Genomic DNA, 16,221 nt, shown 5'->3' with positions numbered 1-16,221 from the left:
CTCAGTCACCCAGGCTGGAAGTGCAGTGGCACGATCTCAGCTCACTGCAACCTCCATCTCCTGGGTTCAAGTGATTCTCTCACCTCAGCCTCCTGAGTAGCTAGCTGGGACTATAGGTACCCACCACCACACCCGGCTAATTTTTGTATTTTTTGGTTGAAATGGGGTTTCAACTATGTTGGCCAGGCTAGTCTCAAACTCCTGACCTCAGGTGATCTGCCTGCCTTGGCCTCCCAAAGTGCTGGGATTACAGGTGTGAGCCACTGCACCCAGTCTCAATTGTTCTTTCAAGAAGAAATGATGTTCCATGACAAAGTGGCTAGTTCAGCTGGTAACTAAAACAACCACACAACTGCATTTCGTCAAGAAAACCCACATACTTTGGTATGCAAAAGTGCCTTCTGCAAACTCCCCATTTTGTCCCACAGAATATTAAAAAGACTAGTACTCAGGGTTTGAGATTTAATAAAATGAATAACTCTTGAGCATCATTGTGAACATTCTTAAGTGAAACTGGCTTATTTTTTTATTGTGTATCTGGCAGAGAAGCATACAGTGACTACTGAGTATAGTTTGATGCCACTGGCTTGATTCAGGTCCTGACAGCAGTTTATCCATTATTACTTTTGCATCATAAGGGCAAATGTCAGCACAGTGAAGAAGACAAATATCTTTGTGTTATTAAGAAAACAGTTTTGGCCAGGCGCGGTGGCTGACGCCTGTAATCCCAGCACTTTGGAAGGCCGAGGCGTGGATCACCTGAAGTCAGAAGTTTGAGACCAGCCTGGCCAGCATGGTGAAACCCCCTCTCTACTAAAAATACAAAAATTAGCTGGGCGTGGTGGCGGGCGCCTATAGTCCCAGCTACTAGGGAGGCTGAGGCAGGAGAATTGCAGAGAATTGCTTGAACCCGCGAGGCGGAGGTTGTGGTGAGCTAAGATCGTGCCATTGCACCCCAGCCTGGGCGGCAAGAGTGAAAATTCTATCTCAAACAAACAAACAAACAAAAAACAAACAAACAAAAAAGAAAACAGTTTTGACCTTGCAAACCACCTCTATGGGTCTTAGGTCGTCACCTGGGGTTCTGCAGAACATGCTTGGAGAACTGTCTACAGTTGGGATGTATTTTTTGGTAAGCTGTCTGGGGGTAGAACATTACTGGTTTGGGTTTGGAGATACAACAATATCAGAAGTTTAGGCAGATGTCTCTGAACTCTTGGCCTTTTTTTTCACAGTGCTAAGACTGCTGCAGGAGCTCCAGACACCATGTCCTCATTCAGATTCAAAGTCATGAAGAGTGGGCAGCACGAGGCAGGGGATTCTTCTTATTCCTCTTGTATCAGAAAGAAGTACATCATTCAGGAACAGCTTTACATCCTCCCACTGGCCAGGCCTGGGGGAGGCTTGGAAAGGAAGTGTTGTGTTGTCTTGCTTCTGTGGAGGGTGGCAGACAGGATTAGCCATGGAGAGGTACAGTGTCTGAACAAGTAGACTGCTTTTGGACTTCATGGTTTCTCATTTTTAGATTTATATTTCTATTTATATATAATATAATATATAATTAAATATATATAAATTAAATGTAATATATAAAATATATTTATATTTTATTTGTTATTATGTATATATTTTTTGATACAGAGTCTTTCTCTGTGTCAAAATTCCATTCCATTCTTGCCCAGGCTGGAACGCAGTGGCATGATCACAGCTCACTGCAGCCTGGACCTCCTGGGCTCAAGTGATCCTCCTACCTCAGCCTCCTGAGTAGCTGGGACCATAGACATGTAAATAGCCCAGCTAATTTTTAGGTTTATTTTTTATAGAGAGGAGTCTCACTCACCATGTTGCCCAAGATGGTCTTGAACTCCTGGCCTCAAACAATCCTCTTGCCTCAGCCTCCCAAAGTGCTAGGATTACAGGCGTGAGCCACTGTGCCCAGCCTGTTTCTCATTTTTAATAAAACCAAAGTCTACATTTCTGATTTCATAGTTTCTTTTTTCAGAGTGAGGAGTTACATATATTATTTTGTTTCTGAAATACCTCACAGGAGTTTTTTGAGGATTTAATAAATTAACATAAAATAAGTAAAGTGCCTAAAAGGGGGCCTGGCACTCAATAAACACCACCATTGTTACTGTACATCAGGCATCCAGGGCCACCCTGGCCACAAGCCACCTTCCCACTGTCCTCTCTACCCCGCAAACACCACGTTCATGGTGGCCAAACTGAGAAGCTCACTCTTCCCTCTCCCAACCAGCTCTGGCCCCACTCTTGCCACCTCTTTCAAGGTCCAGCCTCCTTACAAAGTTTTTCCCAGTCCTGCCCCTTGAAGAAACTCTCCTTCCTCCACACCTCTATTATGGGTTGTGCATCCCCCCCAAAGATGAACCATTCTGAAGTCCTAACTCTCAGGACCTCAAAATGTGACCTTATTTGGAAACAGGATCCTTGCAGATGTAATAGTTAAAGTTGGGTCACATTGGAGCAGGGCAGGCCCCTGACCCAATGTGACTGTGTCCTTATAAAAAGGAGACCGGTGAAGACCTAGGATTGGAGTGACACAGCCACAAGCCAAGGAACTCCAAAGATTGCTGCAGCCACCAGAAGCCAGGAAGAGGCAAGCAAGGACTTCCTAAGGTTTCAGAGGGAGCACGGCCCTGCACCATGCTAATTTCAGACTTCTGGCCTCTGGAGCTATGAGACAGCCCATTTCTGTTGTTTGTAGCCACCCAGGTTGTCTTTGTTACAGCAGCCCTGAGGAACTAACCCAACCTCCATCCAGGAATGGATTGTATTTCCTGCTGCCAATGCTGGAGCAGGGTGGCTTTGTGGCCACGCAGCCCCTCAGAAGTACAGAGCCCTGCACTTGGGGTTCAGTGCTCTGTGATTGCTGTCTTGAAATTCTTAACTATTTTATCAGGCCGGACACGGTGGCTCACGCCTCCCGCCTCTCCGCCGAGGGGGGCGGATCACTTGAGGTCAGGAGCTTGAGACCAGCCTGGCCGGCATGGAGAAACCCCACCTCTACTAAAAATACAAAAAATTAGCCAGGCGTGGTGGTGGGCGCCTGTAGTCCCAGCTGTTTGGGGGGCTGAGGCAGGAGAATCACTTGAACCTGGAAGGTGGAAGTTGCAGTGAGCCAAGATTGTGCCACTGCACTCTAGCCTGGGTGACAGAGTGAGACTCTGTCTCAAAAAAAAAAAAAACTTAATTATTTTATCTTTGAATTTGTGTGGTATAAATGAGGCCTCACTGGACAGTGGAGCATACGTGAGCACTTGGAGCCTGTCTCATGTGTGCTCCTATCTGCTGCTGGTCTGCCACCTCCCCCAGGCACATTCTTGACTGCTCATCTCCCTCCCTTTGGTGTCCTGGGCCCCACATGGCCTCCCCATCCCCACCCTCACCTAGTATCTGCTGGTGCCCTCCATGGTCAGTGGGAGCCTGAGTGTGTATGTGTGGAGGGGTATGGGGTTGACATCAGATGCTTTTACTACACTACCCGTGGCATCTCAGGGTGGACATGGCCACTCAAGCAGCTGGTGGACTGTGTACCCACCAAGTCACCCGGCAGGGCCCCTGGGCAAGTATGACAGTTGGCACTCACCCTGTCCCAAGAAAGCATGATATTCAGTAGCAAATAAAAACACCATGATAGGTCAAAAGAGAGACCATGGAAGAAAGGGAAAAGCTTTTGTTTATTTTAGTTCCTTTGCTGGCCCATTCTTTTCCTGCTTTTTGAACAAGGGGCTCTGTATTTTCATTTTGCACTGAGCCTTTCAAATTATGTGGCTGGCCCTGGTTGGGAGCTGCAAAGTGATACTCCAACTTAGAAACGAGACACGGGATCCATCAGCTATGACACAAGATGAATTCCTGGTGGATTGGAACCCGGGCAAGCAGCCTCATGAAGAAACAAGGTATGCATGATGCTATTAGCAGGCAAGGGCCCTGGTCAACTAAGACGGTCCCGCTTCCTCTGGATAGGGTATCCTGGCCATTGGAATATTTAAAACTAGGAAATTCAGAAAGTTATATTTGCACACTGGGATGTCTAATTTGTTTGTTACGCTGATCAGTGCAAAAAATATTTTCCATAATTGTATTTGAATATTCATAAGTGTTGCTAGAAGAAAAAGTCAATTTCACGTCAAACCACCAAGGATCACATTTTCTTCACATGCTGCTCTTTTGCCAGGCAGAAGCGATTCAATATATGTCGACAAAAAGCAGGACTGAGAAGAACGGAACTGGTCCAAGAACTTACGAAATACCCACATTCAGGGAGACCTTCTCTAAGGAGAAACACCCCTCTTCAGAAGTCCGAGGAGCTTGCATGCTGAGTAGGAAGGCAGAGCCGTACCTCCCTGGAGAGTCTCTGAAGACCCCATCTGCCCAGCCATCCAGCATGAGCTCTGGAAACCTTCTGCCTTTTAGTCTACGTCAAGACTGGAAGCCAAGCAAGGTGTCACAGCCCTTCATAACTTAATGAGAAATAGAACTGAACACTATCCAAGGCAAAAAGACAGACTCTGTTGAGCACTACTGCAAAAGGAAAGCGCCGAGCACAATTCCCAACACAAGGACAAGTGGGGATTTACAGCCCAGGAACAAGGTGGAGGTGGGGGTTTGGCAGATGGAAAACAGAGGGGACCTTGACGGTAGGGGGGTATCTTGCTAAACTAACTTAACAGGACACTTGCTACAGGCAGGCCAGGATGATTGGATACTAAGGGCAGAAGAGGACTTAACAGGATTCTTTGCCAAGACTGGCTCAGGCAGGCTGAGCACGGGGTCCAAGGATGAGGCCTAGGTGAAAAAAGTGCTGGAGGAGCCTGTCTAAAGTTGGTCAACAGTGAGTTATTATCATGCTCTCAGGAGGAAATGCAGAAAGGACTACCCTTAAATCAGGGGCAGCGGGGAGGGGAGAGGGGCTCAGGGAGGGAGGGCAGGCCTGAGGGAGCCTTCACTGGGGTCTCTCCGGCCAGCATCTGGAGTGGGACTCACTGCCCAGTTTCCCTGTGGTTGTCCAAGGCAAGTAAAGCTGCTTACAGATGCCCACACTCATGTCACCTTTAGATGCCCTGGAAGGAAGTTTGGTATGAAAGTGGCTTTGCATATCCCAGCTACGAAAGTAGGGGCCGCCTAATCCTGTTTCCAGGACTGCATTTGTGAGTGTTCCTGTGTGTGTTGTGCAGAGGGAAACATGAAGGAGAACTTGGCTCCAGCAGTGGTGGGAGAATGCAGGGCTTCATGCTGCATCCTGTGGCACCTGCAGCCCACTCCCTCCCCAGGGGGAGGTCAGGGGGACAGCATTTGGAGGCAAATGACGCAAGCTTTCTGCAATAGGAAGGGGTTTGGGAAAGTTTGGGAAAGTCCATTTGAAGACTGGTTGCCCCAGAAGAGTCAGCAATGACCCTTGAGAATGCCCTTTACTGAGTGAGCCAGGCTGAGCTGTTCTGGAGTCTCTGGTGCATGCATCTGAGGAAGACCCCTCTTCCTTGCTGTCTACACACAGCCGCTCAGGGCAGGCAGTCCAAGGAGAATCTGGGATGGGGGTGGCTGACTCTGTTCCCCCATGATCACACCTCCCTGGAGGGCTTACTCGCTTCACCCAGGCCCCTGATGTAAACTAAATATAAAATCCTAACCCTCTACTCACTGAACAGACCCTCTGCTGGCCAAGAGGATCCCAGAAAAAAGTTAAAAAACCAAATTCCTGGCCACAATGGGAAGGGAGGTTGGACTCATGCCTTGTTACATGCCCTCCCTTTTGGAGTTTAGGCAGAACTGACCAGCATAAATGTTAAAATACAGATCATAAGACTAACAAAACAGATTCTTTGTGACAATAAGGTAGCAGATGATAAATAGGACCTAAGTCCATGTCAGGCAAGGATTAAGTCACACACCCCATGGGTGACTCTGACCCAGTCGTTTGGTTAACAGACTTCCTTATCTTAACTGAAAACATTCCTTTCTGCTGACTCAAAATTTTTAGACAAAGTTTTACTCTTTCAACCAAATGCAAATTGAAGACTCTGGAGCAACCTATGACCAGTAAGCCACCACTCTAACATATTCTGCCTTTTTGGGCCAAATCAATGTCTAATCTTCATGTATTGATTTATGACTTTTTCATAACTTCTACTTCCCTGAAATGTGTAAAACAGAGTTGCGATCTAACTGCCCTGAGACCACTGACTTAAGGCTTTTTCAGTTTATGTCTTTCCCTGGGCTGTGGTCACTCAAACTAGCTCAGAATAAACCTCTTTCAAATAGTTTACAGAGTTTGGTTTTTCCATTAACACTGAGTGGGCTGCTCTCCCCAGCAATGGAAATGCAGTGTCCCTTGTTCAACAAGCAGGAAAGGAAGGTGCCAGCAAAGGCACTAATATGCAAAAGCTTTTCTCTTTCTAGCATGGTCTTTTATTTGCCATTGAATGTCACACTTTCTTGGGCACAGGGTGAATGTCAACTTTCACCCTTGACTGGGGGCCCTGCAGGCCACTAGCTATTCCTATGCCATACCTACCCTGAGACCTTGTGGGGCAAAGGCATCGGACGTCAATCTTCCCCCCACCACCCGGACCCCCAGTGACCACAGAGGACACTAGCGGTTCCTGGGTGGAGGTGGAGATGGGGAGTCCGGGTGTGACCCAGGACACCAAAGGGAGGGGAGGATTGAGCAGTCAAGAACCTGTCTTGGGCTGGGCACAGTGGCTCACTCTTGTAATCCCAGCACTTTGGGAGGCCGAGGTGGGTGGATTACCTGAGGTCAGGAGTTCAAGACCAGCCTGGCCAACATGGTGAAACCATGTCTACTAAAAATACAAAAATTAGTTAGGCGTGGTGGCAGGTGTCTGTAATCCCACCTACTCGGGACGCTGAGGCGGGGAGAATTGCTTGAAGCCGGGACGGAGGTTGCAGTGAGCTGAGATCACAGCACTGCACTCTAGCCTCGGTGACAGAGTGGGACTCCATCTCAAAATAATAATAATAAGAAGAAGAACCTGTCTTGGGGAGATAGGGAGGTAGGGAGGCAGCGGCAGGTGGGAGCACACATGAGCTAGGGTCCAAACACTCACATATGTGCCACTGTCCAAGACCTCTCATATACCACACAAATTCAAAGATAAATTAAGAATTTTGGCTGGGTGCGGTGGCTCACGCCTGTAATCCCAGCACTTTGGGAGGCTGAGGCAGGCGGATCAAGAGGTCAGGAGTTAGGGACCAGCTTGGTCAATATGGTGAAACCCCGTCTCTACTAAAAATAAAAAAATTAGCCAGGCATGGTGGCGTGCACCTGTAGTCCCAGCTACTCGGGAGGCTGAGGCAGAAGAATCACTTGAACCCGGGAGGTGGAGGTTGCAGGGAGCTGAGATCACGCCATTGCACTCCAGCCTGGGCCACAGAGCAAGACTCCATCCAAAAAAAAAAAAAAAATCACCAGGCTGGGCAACATAGGGAGACCCCATCTCTAAAAAAAAAAAAAAAAAATTAGCCTTGCATAGTGGCATGTGGCTATAGTCCTAGCTACTCAGGAGGCTGAGGCGTGAGGATCCCCGGAGCCCAGGAGTTCGAAGCTGCAGTGAGCTATGATCCCACTACTGCACTCCAGCCTGGGTAACAGAGTGAGATTCAGTTTCTAAACAAAAAACAAAACAATAAAGACTGCAACCGCAGAACACTGAGCCCCAAGTGAGTGCAGGGCCCTGTGCCTCTGAGGGTCTGCATGCCTAGGAAGCCGCCCTGCCCCCGACATTGGCAGCAGGAAGTGCGATCCATTCCTGGATGGAGGTTGGGTGAGTTCCCCAGGGCAGGCAGTATTAATGCGAATGACAGTTAATTTTCTCGGGAGGGTGGCACCGTCAACTAATTAGGAATGCTGTCTACTTTGGCTCATTGTGTGTTCAAGGATAAGACGACAAAACAAAATAGTCTAGATGATTTTGAGAGCTTAGCTGCATTTCATTCCTCTTACATCTGAGTTTTAACGTGAAGTCAGGGGCCTCCTCATGCAAGATTTATACTGCTCACAGTTCCTCTCAATTTTTTCCTCCGATTTGTCTATCCATTTTCCCCAGAGGACAGTGAATCGGGGCTCTTGAAGCCTGCTTCACCTAAGAGCACCAATCAATCCTCCCGCAGGGTTTCCACTGAGCTTTGGCTGCTAAGTACATTTATGCAACCCAGCCGACGGGCTGTGCCTGCAGGCAACGGCGTCCGCCAATTTCCGTTCATTTAACGGCGAGACTGGGGGAGCCCGCGCTGGCAGGCAGGTCCTCAGGAAGCGCAAATCTCACCTTCCCTGACACCTCTCACCGCTAGATTAAAACTGCGCCCCTCGGTGGCTCAAGCCTGTAATCCCAGCTCTTTGGGAGGCAGAGGTGGGTGGATCACCTTAAGTCAGGAGTTTGAGACCAGCCTGGCTAACATGGTGAAACTCTCTCTACTAAACATACAAAAATTAGCTGGGTGTGGTGGCACTCGCCAGTAATCCCAGCTACTCAGGAGGGTGAGGCGGGAGAATTGCTTGAACCCGGGAGGCGGAGGTTGCAGTAAGCCGAGATCACGCCATTGCACTCCAGCCTAGGCAACAAGAGCGAGACTCCATCTAAACCAACCAACCAAACCAAACCAAAATAAAACAAAGACCCGCGCCCCTCCTCATGGCTCTTCTTTTGGCATAGCACCTGCAAAATATCTTCCTTATTTATTTGTTTGTGCCCGTTAGAACATAAGCTCCAGACAGGCACAGGGGCAGGACTCAGGGGTCGGTGAGCCTGACGGGAGTCCAAAGTCAGTGGGGGATCCATCTTGTCTTAGGAGAGCAAAGACCTTCTCTCTATCCTCCCCGGTTCCACAGCTGGCTCTATGAAATTCACTGCTAACGGGCAGATGAACGGGGGAACGGGAATACACATTTATTAATCTTTAATATCACCTGCATGGGAGCATTGCAGGAAACTAGGTGAAAACCCCCCAAACCAGTGAGCTTTGAGAGCTTATAAAATAGGGGAACTGGAAGCTGGTGTAGGCCACTTAGGGGAGAGTAACTGATTTTTAGGAAAGATGCATAAGTCTTTATGAGTTTGTGACAAAGTTTGTCTAGGTGTGGTGTGGACTTCTGCTGTGATAAGAGTCCATCCTCCCGGGAGGGAATTTATGAGTTTCTTTTTGAAGGCTCCGTCTTTAGACAGGCAAGGGGAGAACGTCTCTCTGCATTTGCTATTTTTCAAGTGCCTCTCGCTCAGAATAATCAATATACCAAAGCGGCATATTTTAGGGTGGCATATTTTGGTTTCATTCACTGTCTTTAAGTTTTTGATATTTTGTTCATTATAACCTTTTTTGCATTCATTTTGACTTTTTAAGATATTGTATTAAAACATTATTTACCTTGATTACTGAGTTTTTTGTCGCGCCCTTAAGTTTTGCCCCCATGCGAGTGCCTCCCTCGTTTGCCTCCTTCCAGCCCGGGCCTGGCAGGGAGTTGAAACTGTTTTTCTCACTGCTGAATTCCCAGGGCCTACAACAGTGCTCGCCAAAAAATTAATACTCTTGGTTCTCCAAATAAAACATTCTGTCAGGACTGCTCCCAATTTCTTCCTGAACTTCACGAACCCTCCCAGCCAGGACACAGGATGTCAGGGGCAAGCACCCTGAACCAACGGAGCTCAGGTTCCCTACCACCCCGCCCAACTCCGCTCCAAGCCCAATTACCCTTCCCCTTCTTCGTCATCTTATCCTCCCCGATGCCTCTTCCAGGGTGCTGGGCCGCGGCAAGAGCTCCAAGGCAAGATTCAAATGCCCTGGGGAGACAGCTGCGGGACACCTGCGGCGGGGCCCGACAGGGAGCGCGAGACTGGAAGAGAGCCCAGGAGGGAAGGAGAGCGACGCGGGGTTTTTGGGGAGGGGCGGCGTGGGGCGCTGAAGGGGAGCGCGAGGAGTGGGAGGAAGTGAAGGAGGAGGAAGAGCACGGTGTGGGGGAAGCGCAGAGCACGGTGTGGGGGAAGCGCAGGAGGCAGTAGGTGGGCCGGGACGGAGGGCAGGGCGCTGCGTCGGAAGAAAGTGTAGAGGCGCTGGGGAGAGTGCCCAGGATGGGAGAGCCCAGGGGCGGGAGGGCGCGGGAGTGTGGGCGGGGCGCAGTGGGGATGGGGGCGGGGGCGCGGGATGTGGTAGGGGTCGTAGTGGGGGGAGAGTGCGGGAGTGTGGGCAGGGCGCAGTGAGGGGAGGGTGCGAGAGTGTGAGCGGGGCGCAGTGGAGGGAGTGCGGGATGTGGGCTGGGCAACCAGGGGGAGAGGGCGCGGGAGTGTGAGCGGGGCGCAGTCGGGATGGGGGCGGGGGCGCGGGATGTCGGCAGGCCGCAGTGAGCGGGAGGGCGCGGGAGTGTGGGCGGGGCGCAGTGGGGGAGGGAGCGGGAGTGTGCGCGGGGCGCAGTGAGGGGAAAGTGTGGGGATGTGGGCGAGGCGCAGTGGGGGCGGGTGCGGGGATGTGGGCGGGGCGCAGTGGGTGGAGAGTGCGGCATGTGGGCGGGGCGCAGTTGGGGAGCATGCGGGGGATGTGGGCGGGGCGCAGTCGGGGGAGGGCGCGGGAGTGTGGGCGGGGCGCAGTTGGGGGAGGGTGCAGAGACCTGAGGGTTGAGGTTGCCTGGCTGGCTCCGCTCCCAGAGGCGGGTGCCGCGCTGTCGCCCAGGTATCTGGGGTCTCTGGTGTCTGAGTGTCTCATTGTCGGCGCGGACACTCTTGCTCCAGCCACAGGCGAGGCCTGGCCAAGGTGTGGGCGCATCTGGGGCAGGTCTTGAGAGGTCCAGCGCCCAGTGGTGCGGACAGAGGCGGGGCACCGCGGCGCTCGCCGCCGCCTGCCCGCAGGTGTCCTCGGGCCTCAGGTGGCTGCGTGTCCGCGCCATGGTTGACATTCTGGGTGGGCGGCACCTGGTGACCTGTAAGGGCGCGGCGGTGGAGGCCGAGGCGGCGCTGCAGAACAAGGTGGTGGCACTGTACTTCGCGGCGGCCCGGTGCGCGCGGAGCCGCGACTTCACGCCGCTGCTCTGCGACTTCTATACGGCGCTGGTGGCCGAGGCGCGGCGGCCCGCGCCCTTCGAAGTGGTCTTCGTGTCAGCCGACGGCAGCTCCCAGGAGATGCTGGACTTCATGCGCGAGCTGCATGGCGCCTGGCTGGCGCTGCCCTTCCACGACCCCTACCGGCAGTGAGTGGGGGTCCTGGGGGGTGGGGGCCGCCGGGCGCGTCGCCCCCATGTCCCCCCAGGCCTCTGCCTCTGCACTGGGGAGCTCTTTATGACGCCCTTCTCCCCCACCACCTCCCCGTCTCTCGGTTCACGTCCGGACTCGGCTATATCACACTCAGTCTCAGTTTCAACCTCCCTTGGAGACCAGGGAGGGTGGAGACCAGATTCGAAAACCCAGGGCATCGGCACCCTAAGGGGGCTCGTGGAGCATGGACGCCGGCCCGTTTCTGCCTGGGGTCTGGAGCTCCGGGAATCTGCATTGCGAAGGAGCTCCCAGTGGTGTTGATGCTGTGGGTTCGCGGGCTTGGCTCCGGGAACCGCCGGCCCAGTCAGCCCTGGACTCCCGGCGCCGCTGCGTCATCCTCCCAGTTAGTGGGCAGGAAGCACAGGGACACGACCCGGTGTCTGGATGCTGGGATGAGGGATGACCCGCGAGGACATCAGCTCTGTGACAGGCACCCACAGTGCAGGCCGTGGTTGGTGTGCTGGGAGGAAAGGACGGGGGCTTCAGGACTGGCAGGAACCCAGGTGCTGGCCACCTTTGCGGTTTCAGTTTTACCGACACTGATGGAATTTCATCACTAGAGAGGCATAAAACTCATTACTATAAACTTTATTACTCTAACTGTTGGAAAGGAGGGCGTAGAGATTGGAGAGAGGGGATTACGGGGATTGATTGTTCTGCTTTTGGGGTGGGTCTCCTGTGGTCTCCTAAAGTGTAAGAGTCTAGACTTAGATTTAAAGCAGGCCTCCTCAAGTGTGTTGTCCTGGCCACTCCCTTCTAGGTACCAATGTGAATTTCTGGGTTTTGCTTTACAGAGGCCAGCCTCACATTTCTGGGGATTATCACTAAGTTGTGGCATTACCCCCTAAACTGATTATCATGAAATGACATTCCTTCTGGAAAATGAAAACTGGAAGCTAACTTTGGAAACTTTTGTAGATGAGTAATTAACGGGAAGAAATCTAATTGTTCCCCCAAACATGATTTTTGATGACTCCCAGTGAAAGAGGAGGCCCAGGCAGGGCACCGCCCAGACTTCCAGGGAGGTAACCTGCTTCTGGGAGCCTCACTCACACCAGGACTCTGAAAGTTCTATTGATAATGAATCTCAAAGATGGGTGTGGTTCACTTTGCAAAAGGATTTCTTACAGAATCAGTTCAACTGGTTCAATCTCTTTTAAAAACAGGATTGGACTTGTTTAGTACTCAAGTTATTTGTAAACTTTTGAAAGAACACAGGTTTGAAAGGGAGAGACGATGGCAGTATCATTATAGTAATTAGGCACAAAGCTCTGGCCCACCTCTGGGATTTACTTGCCAGGTGATGGCAGGCAAGGTATTTTATTGCTGAGCATATGATACATCACGTGGTTGTTGTCAGGGTTGAGCTGATCACATATGAGCTCATGTGTCCGCTGATTATGTCCCAGCTCTCTAGTCTATTGCCCCATTTTACAGATGTGCCATTGAGGCATAGAGTTCAGTTCTCCTGGCTCTGAGGACCCTCTTTCTGCCGTGCCCTACTTCCTCACTGAGGGAGCGGTGAGCCTTGGTTCCCCCGCGGCACACAGATTGGACTGGGGAGGCCATCGCTTGGGGCCATGCAGACTGCTCTTCTGTTTCTGATGCTCTGGTCAAGTCTGTGAGCTCCAGCTGGAGGCAGTGAGCTGCGTGACGTGGGTCAGTGGTGCGCTCCTATCTTCTCAGCCTGGCTGGCCTGGGAGGGATTTTTCTTTTTGTAAACTTAGCAGTTTGTCCCTACCCCTTTCCACACTGAACTTCCTTAACCCTGTTGTCATGCGTAAGCTAGGAAGTGGGATATTCTGTAGGAATTGTTGGAGCTATGCCCTAAATTCTGCTTATCCTATGTCTACAGGGCCTTGGTGTTCCCATCTGATTGGCTCTTGGTTCAAAGACCAATCCGGTTTAGCCATGCCTTGCTCTAACTCTCCAGGGGTTTCCTGAGTTTCCATTGCCCATAGGACAGAGCCAGACATGGTTCAGTGCCTGGCATCCCCAGGGAGTGTGTTTGGTGAGTGGTTGGAGCAAGTGAGCAAAAGACAGTTCTGCAGAGAGATTTGCTTGGCCACAGCCTGCTCCTGGCTGAGATGACACACTAGAGTCAGGAGTTGCCATGGCAACCCAGAAGTGTGGTTTATGCTAGCAACAAGGATGTGGCTGTGTTAGTTGAAGGCAGGGACCAACGTTGGTTGCAACAGTGCTGAGGACAAGGACGAACTGGGGCTCTTGGATTTTCCCCAAATGCTTAAAGTCCTAAGTTATTACCATGACAACATTCTCTCCTCCAAAAGCAAGTTCTTTTTCTCTGTGGACACAGCTCAGGGCCCAGAGGGGATTGAGATGACATTAGGGAAAAAGTGTGGTTCTTTGCCTCTCATGTGCGGCTCCAAGGTTACATTTGTCCCCAGGCAGAGGCTGCCAGCATGGGGATTTGAGGGCTGGTACTGAGTATCCCTTGGAATATCAGTGAAATGACCATCTCAACCCTCCTCATTCCTCAAAGCCCAGCCTGCTCTGCATCCCCCTGACTGTGTCAGAGCTTGATTTAATGTTGCAAGTGATTAAAACAACAATGACAACAACTCGAAGAGCTTAAACAGTAAAGGTTATGGGCTGGCTTTAATGAAACACCTATCAGCCAGAAGATGGTGTCAAGGGCAAGCTGGAGGCCACTGAGGATGCAGCTTTGTGGCTTGCCTTCTGCAATGTCTGCCCGTTGCTCAGGCTGCAGGCAGTGGCTGCCTGGCAAATCCTGTGTCTCCTCACGGTGGCAGAATGGCTGCTGTGTCTCAGACTGCACATTCCCATACCTTCCTCTTTCCCAGCACACAGCCAGGTGCTGCACCACGCCTCACTGATTCTGATTTGGCTAGTTCCCCATTTCTCTACTATCAAGTGTAGCCAGGGGCCACCAGATAGATATGCTGACTGAGCAGTTGGCCCAGGTGGAATTGGAGGTGGGTCTTTCCCACACAATAAGAACAGCTAGCCTTTGTCAAGTACTTATTATGTGCCAAGCCTTATTCTTTATTAAGCTGTTTATTTAATCCTCACAACAACTCCAGGAGATGAATTATGTTACTCCTGTGGTGTAGATGAGGAATCCGAGGTGCAGGAGGTTAACTAGCTTGCCCATGACACACAGCTAGTTCATGCCAGAAAATGAAGGAGGCATGGTTTCCCAAGGAGGGTCACAGATGCTGAGCAGCAAACCACAGGCCTGTACTCCCCGTGCTGTCAGGGGCACCGTGCCCAGTCTCCTGTCCGCTTCCTCTCTCCTACCTCCTCCCAGTTGGTGCAGGGGATGTAGAAAGCCCTGGAAGACTGCTGTGGGATTGGCCAACTTGAGCAAGCATAAACCACCAGATCTTGGGCACCAGGGGTGGGGAGATTGCATTTCTGATGAGTTTCCGGGTGATGTTGGTGTTGCTGCTCCTGGGACCCCACATTGTTCCTGACAGTGCTGGTCAAAGGCTGGTGCATGGACCCATGTCAGTTGGGAATCTGTCATGAGTGCAGATGCTGTGGGACCTTGGGGTGCTCAGGAATCTGTAGGTGAGATGCTGCTGCTGGCATCCCAACCCCTTCATGACCCACCAGCAGCCCTCCAAGGAGTCCTCATGGCCTTGGGGAAGCGGTTCCAGGTTCCTGAGATAACAGAGTCCCACCTGGTCTGGCCCCCAGCTGGACCGTCTACTTTCCTTTCTGGAAGTGACGTGTGCGGCCCTGCCCTGTCCCACTGCCCAAAGTACAGATGCTGAAATAACCCATTTGCCAAAACTGCTGGATAAAGAGCCTAAATCAGGCTGCTGGCCATTTTGCTGCAGTGCAGTCTTTATGCAAAGAGCTACTTGGTTGTTTCTCTTTTCTTCACCTTTTTCTTTCTTTCTTTTTTTTTTTTTTTTCTGAGATGGAGTTTCGTTCTTGTTGCCCAGGCTAGAGTGCAATGGTGCAGGCTTGCCTCACTGCAACCTCCGCCTCCCGGGTTCAAGTGATTCTCCTGCCTCAGCCTCCCAAGTAGCTGGGATTACAGGCACCCGCCACCACACCCAGCTAATTTTTGTATTTTTGGTAGACACAGGGTTTCACCATGTTGACCAGGCTGGTCTCAAACTCCTGACCTCAGGTGATCCACCCACCTTGGCCTCCCAAATTGCTAGGATTACAGGCGTGAGCCACCACACCTGGCCACACATTTTTGTTTTATGCCTTTGGGAAAAGCTAATTGCTTAGGCATTTTAAATTTAAGGTGTTGTGCGGCCTGGCGCGGTGGCTCACGCCTGTAATCCCAGCACTTTGGGAGGCCGAGGTGGGCGGATCACAAGGTCAGGAGATCAAAACCATCCTAGCTAACACGGTAAAACTCCGTCTCTACTAAAAATACAAAAAATTAGCCGGGCGTGGTGGCAGGCGCCTGTGGTCCCTGCTGCTCCAGAGGCTGAGGCAGGAGAATGGCGTGAACCCGGGAGGCGGAGGTTGCAATGAGCCGAGATCGTACCACTGCACTCCAGCCTTAGATGGGCGAAAGAGCGAGACTCCATCTAAAAAAAAAAAAAAATTTAGTTGTTTTGCAGGATTCTTAAGATGCTAGAGAGGGACATCTCTGCCACATCTTTCATGCCCACTGCTGTGGTTCATTGACCTGTGCAGGCTCCATCTGGCCGAGTTCCACATGAGCCTCCCCTGTTGTGAGCACTCATGGGTGTTCGTGAAGGCATTGGTGTCCCCTAAACCTGCAATTTGACATGAATTCACATCTGCTCTGTGTTTGAGACATGACTTTCTCAGTTCTGCAAATACAGTTTTGGCTGAATGGTCTCTGCTGTGTCTTTTTTTTCTACTATGCATGATAGGTTTTAGAGAATAGTTTACATGTTTGTTTTTTCCCACTTTTCCTTTCCCTCCCCAGGTGAGTCATGGGACACCACAGGGAGCAGGTCCGGAC

The 16,221-nt window shown here is 51.2% G+C and overlaps 2 protein-coding genes across 5 annotated transcripts in view; one reads left to right on the top strand and one right to left on the bottom strand.

The window, feature by feature from the left end:
* Window positions 1–1,272: 1,272 nt before the first annotated feature.
* On the bottom strand, window positions 1,273–10,912 carry LOC134736259 (uncharacterized). The gene is made up of 3 exons (XM_063636641.1): window positions 9,727–10,912; window positions 9,403–9,485; window positions 1,273–1,434 (listed from the first exon to the last, which is right to left on the bottom strand). Exons 1-3 carry the CDS (start codon window positions 10,910–10,912, stop codon window positions 1,273–1,275), a joined length of 1,431 nt encoding a protein of 476 aa, XP_063492711.1.
* Window positions 10,620–16,221, top strand: part of NXNL2 (nucleoredoxin like 2) — a 151,326-nt gene continuing 145,724 nt past the window's right edge. For all 4 annotated transcript variants that reach the window (XM_063636302.1, XM_063636303.1, XM_055272034.1 and 1 more), the window contains exon 1: window positions 10,620–11,212. In XM_063636302.1, coding sequence (XP_063492372.1) covers window positions 10,911–11,212 — 302 coding nt within the window. In that variant the 5' untranslated portion in view covers window positions 10,620–10,910. The remainder of the gene's footprint in view (window positions 11,213–16,221) is intronic.

Source organism: Symphalangus syndactylus, chromosome 3 (genome assembly GCF_028878055.3).
Source record: "Symphalangus syndactylus isolate Jambi chromosome 3, NHGRI_mSymSyn1-v2.1_pri, whole genome shotgun sequence".
NCBI lineage: Eukaryota > Metazoa > Chordata > Mammalia > Primates > Hylobatidae > Symphalangus > Symphalangus syndactylus.
This window is presented reverse-complemented; position numbering and strand designations above follow the sequence as displayed.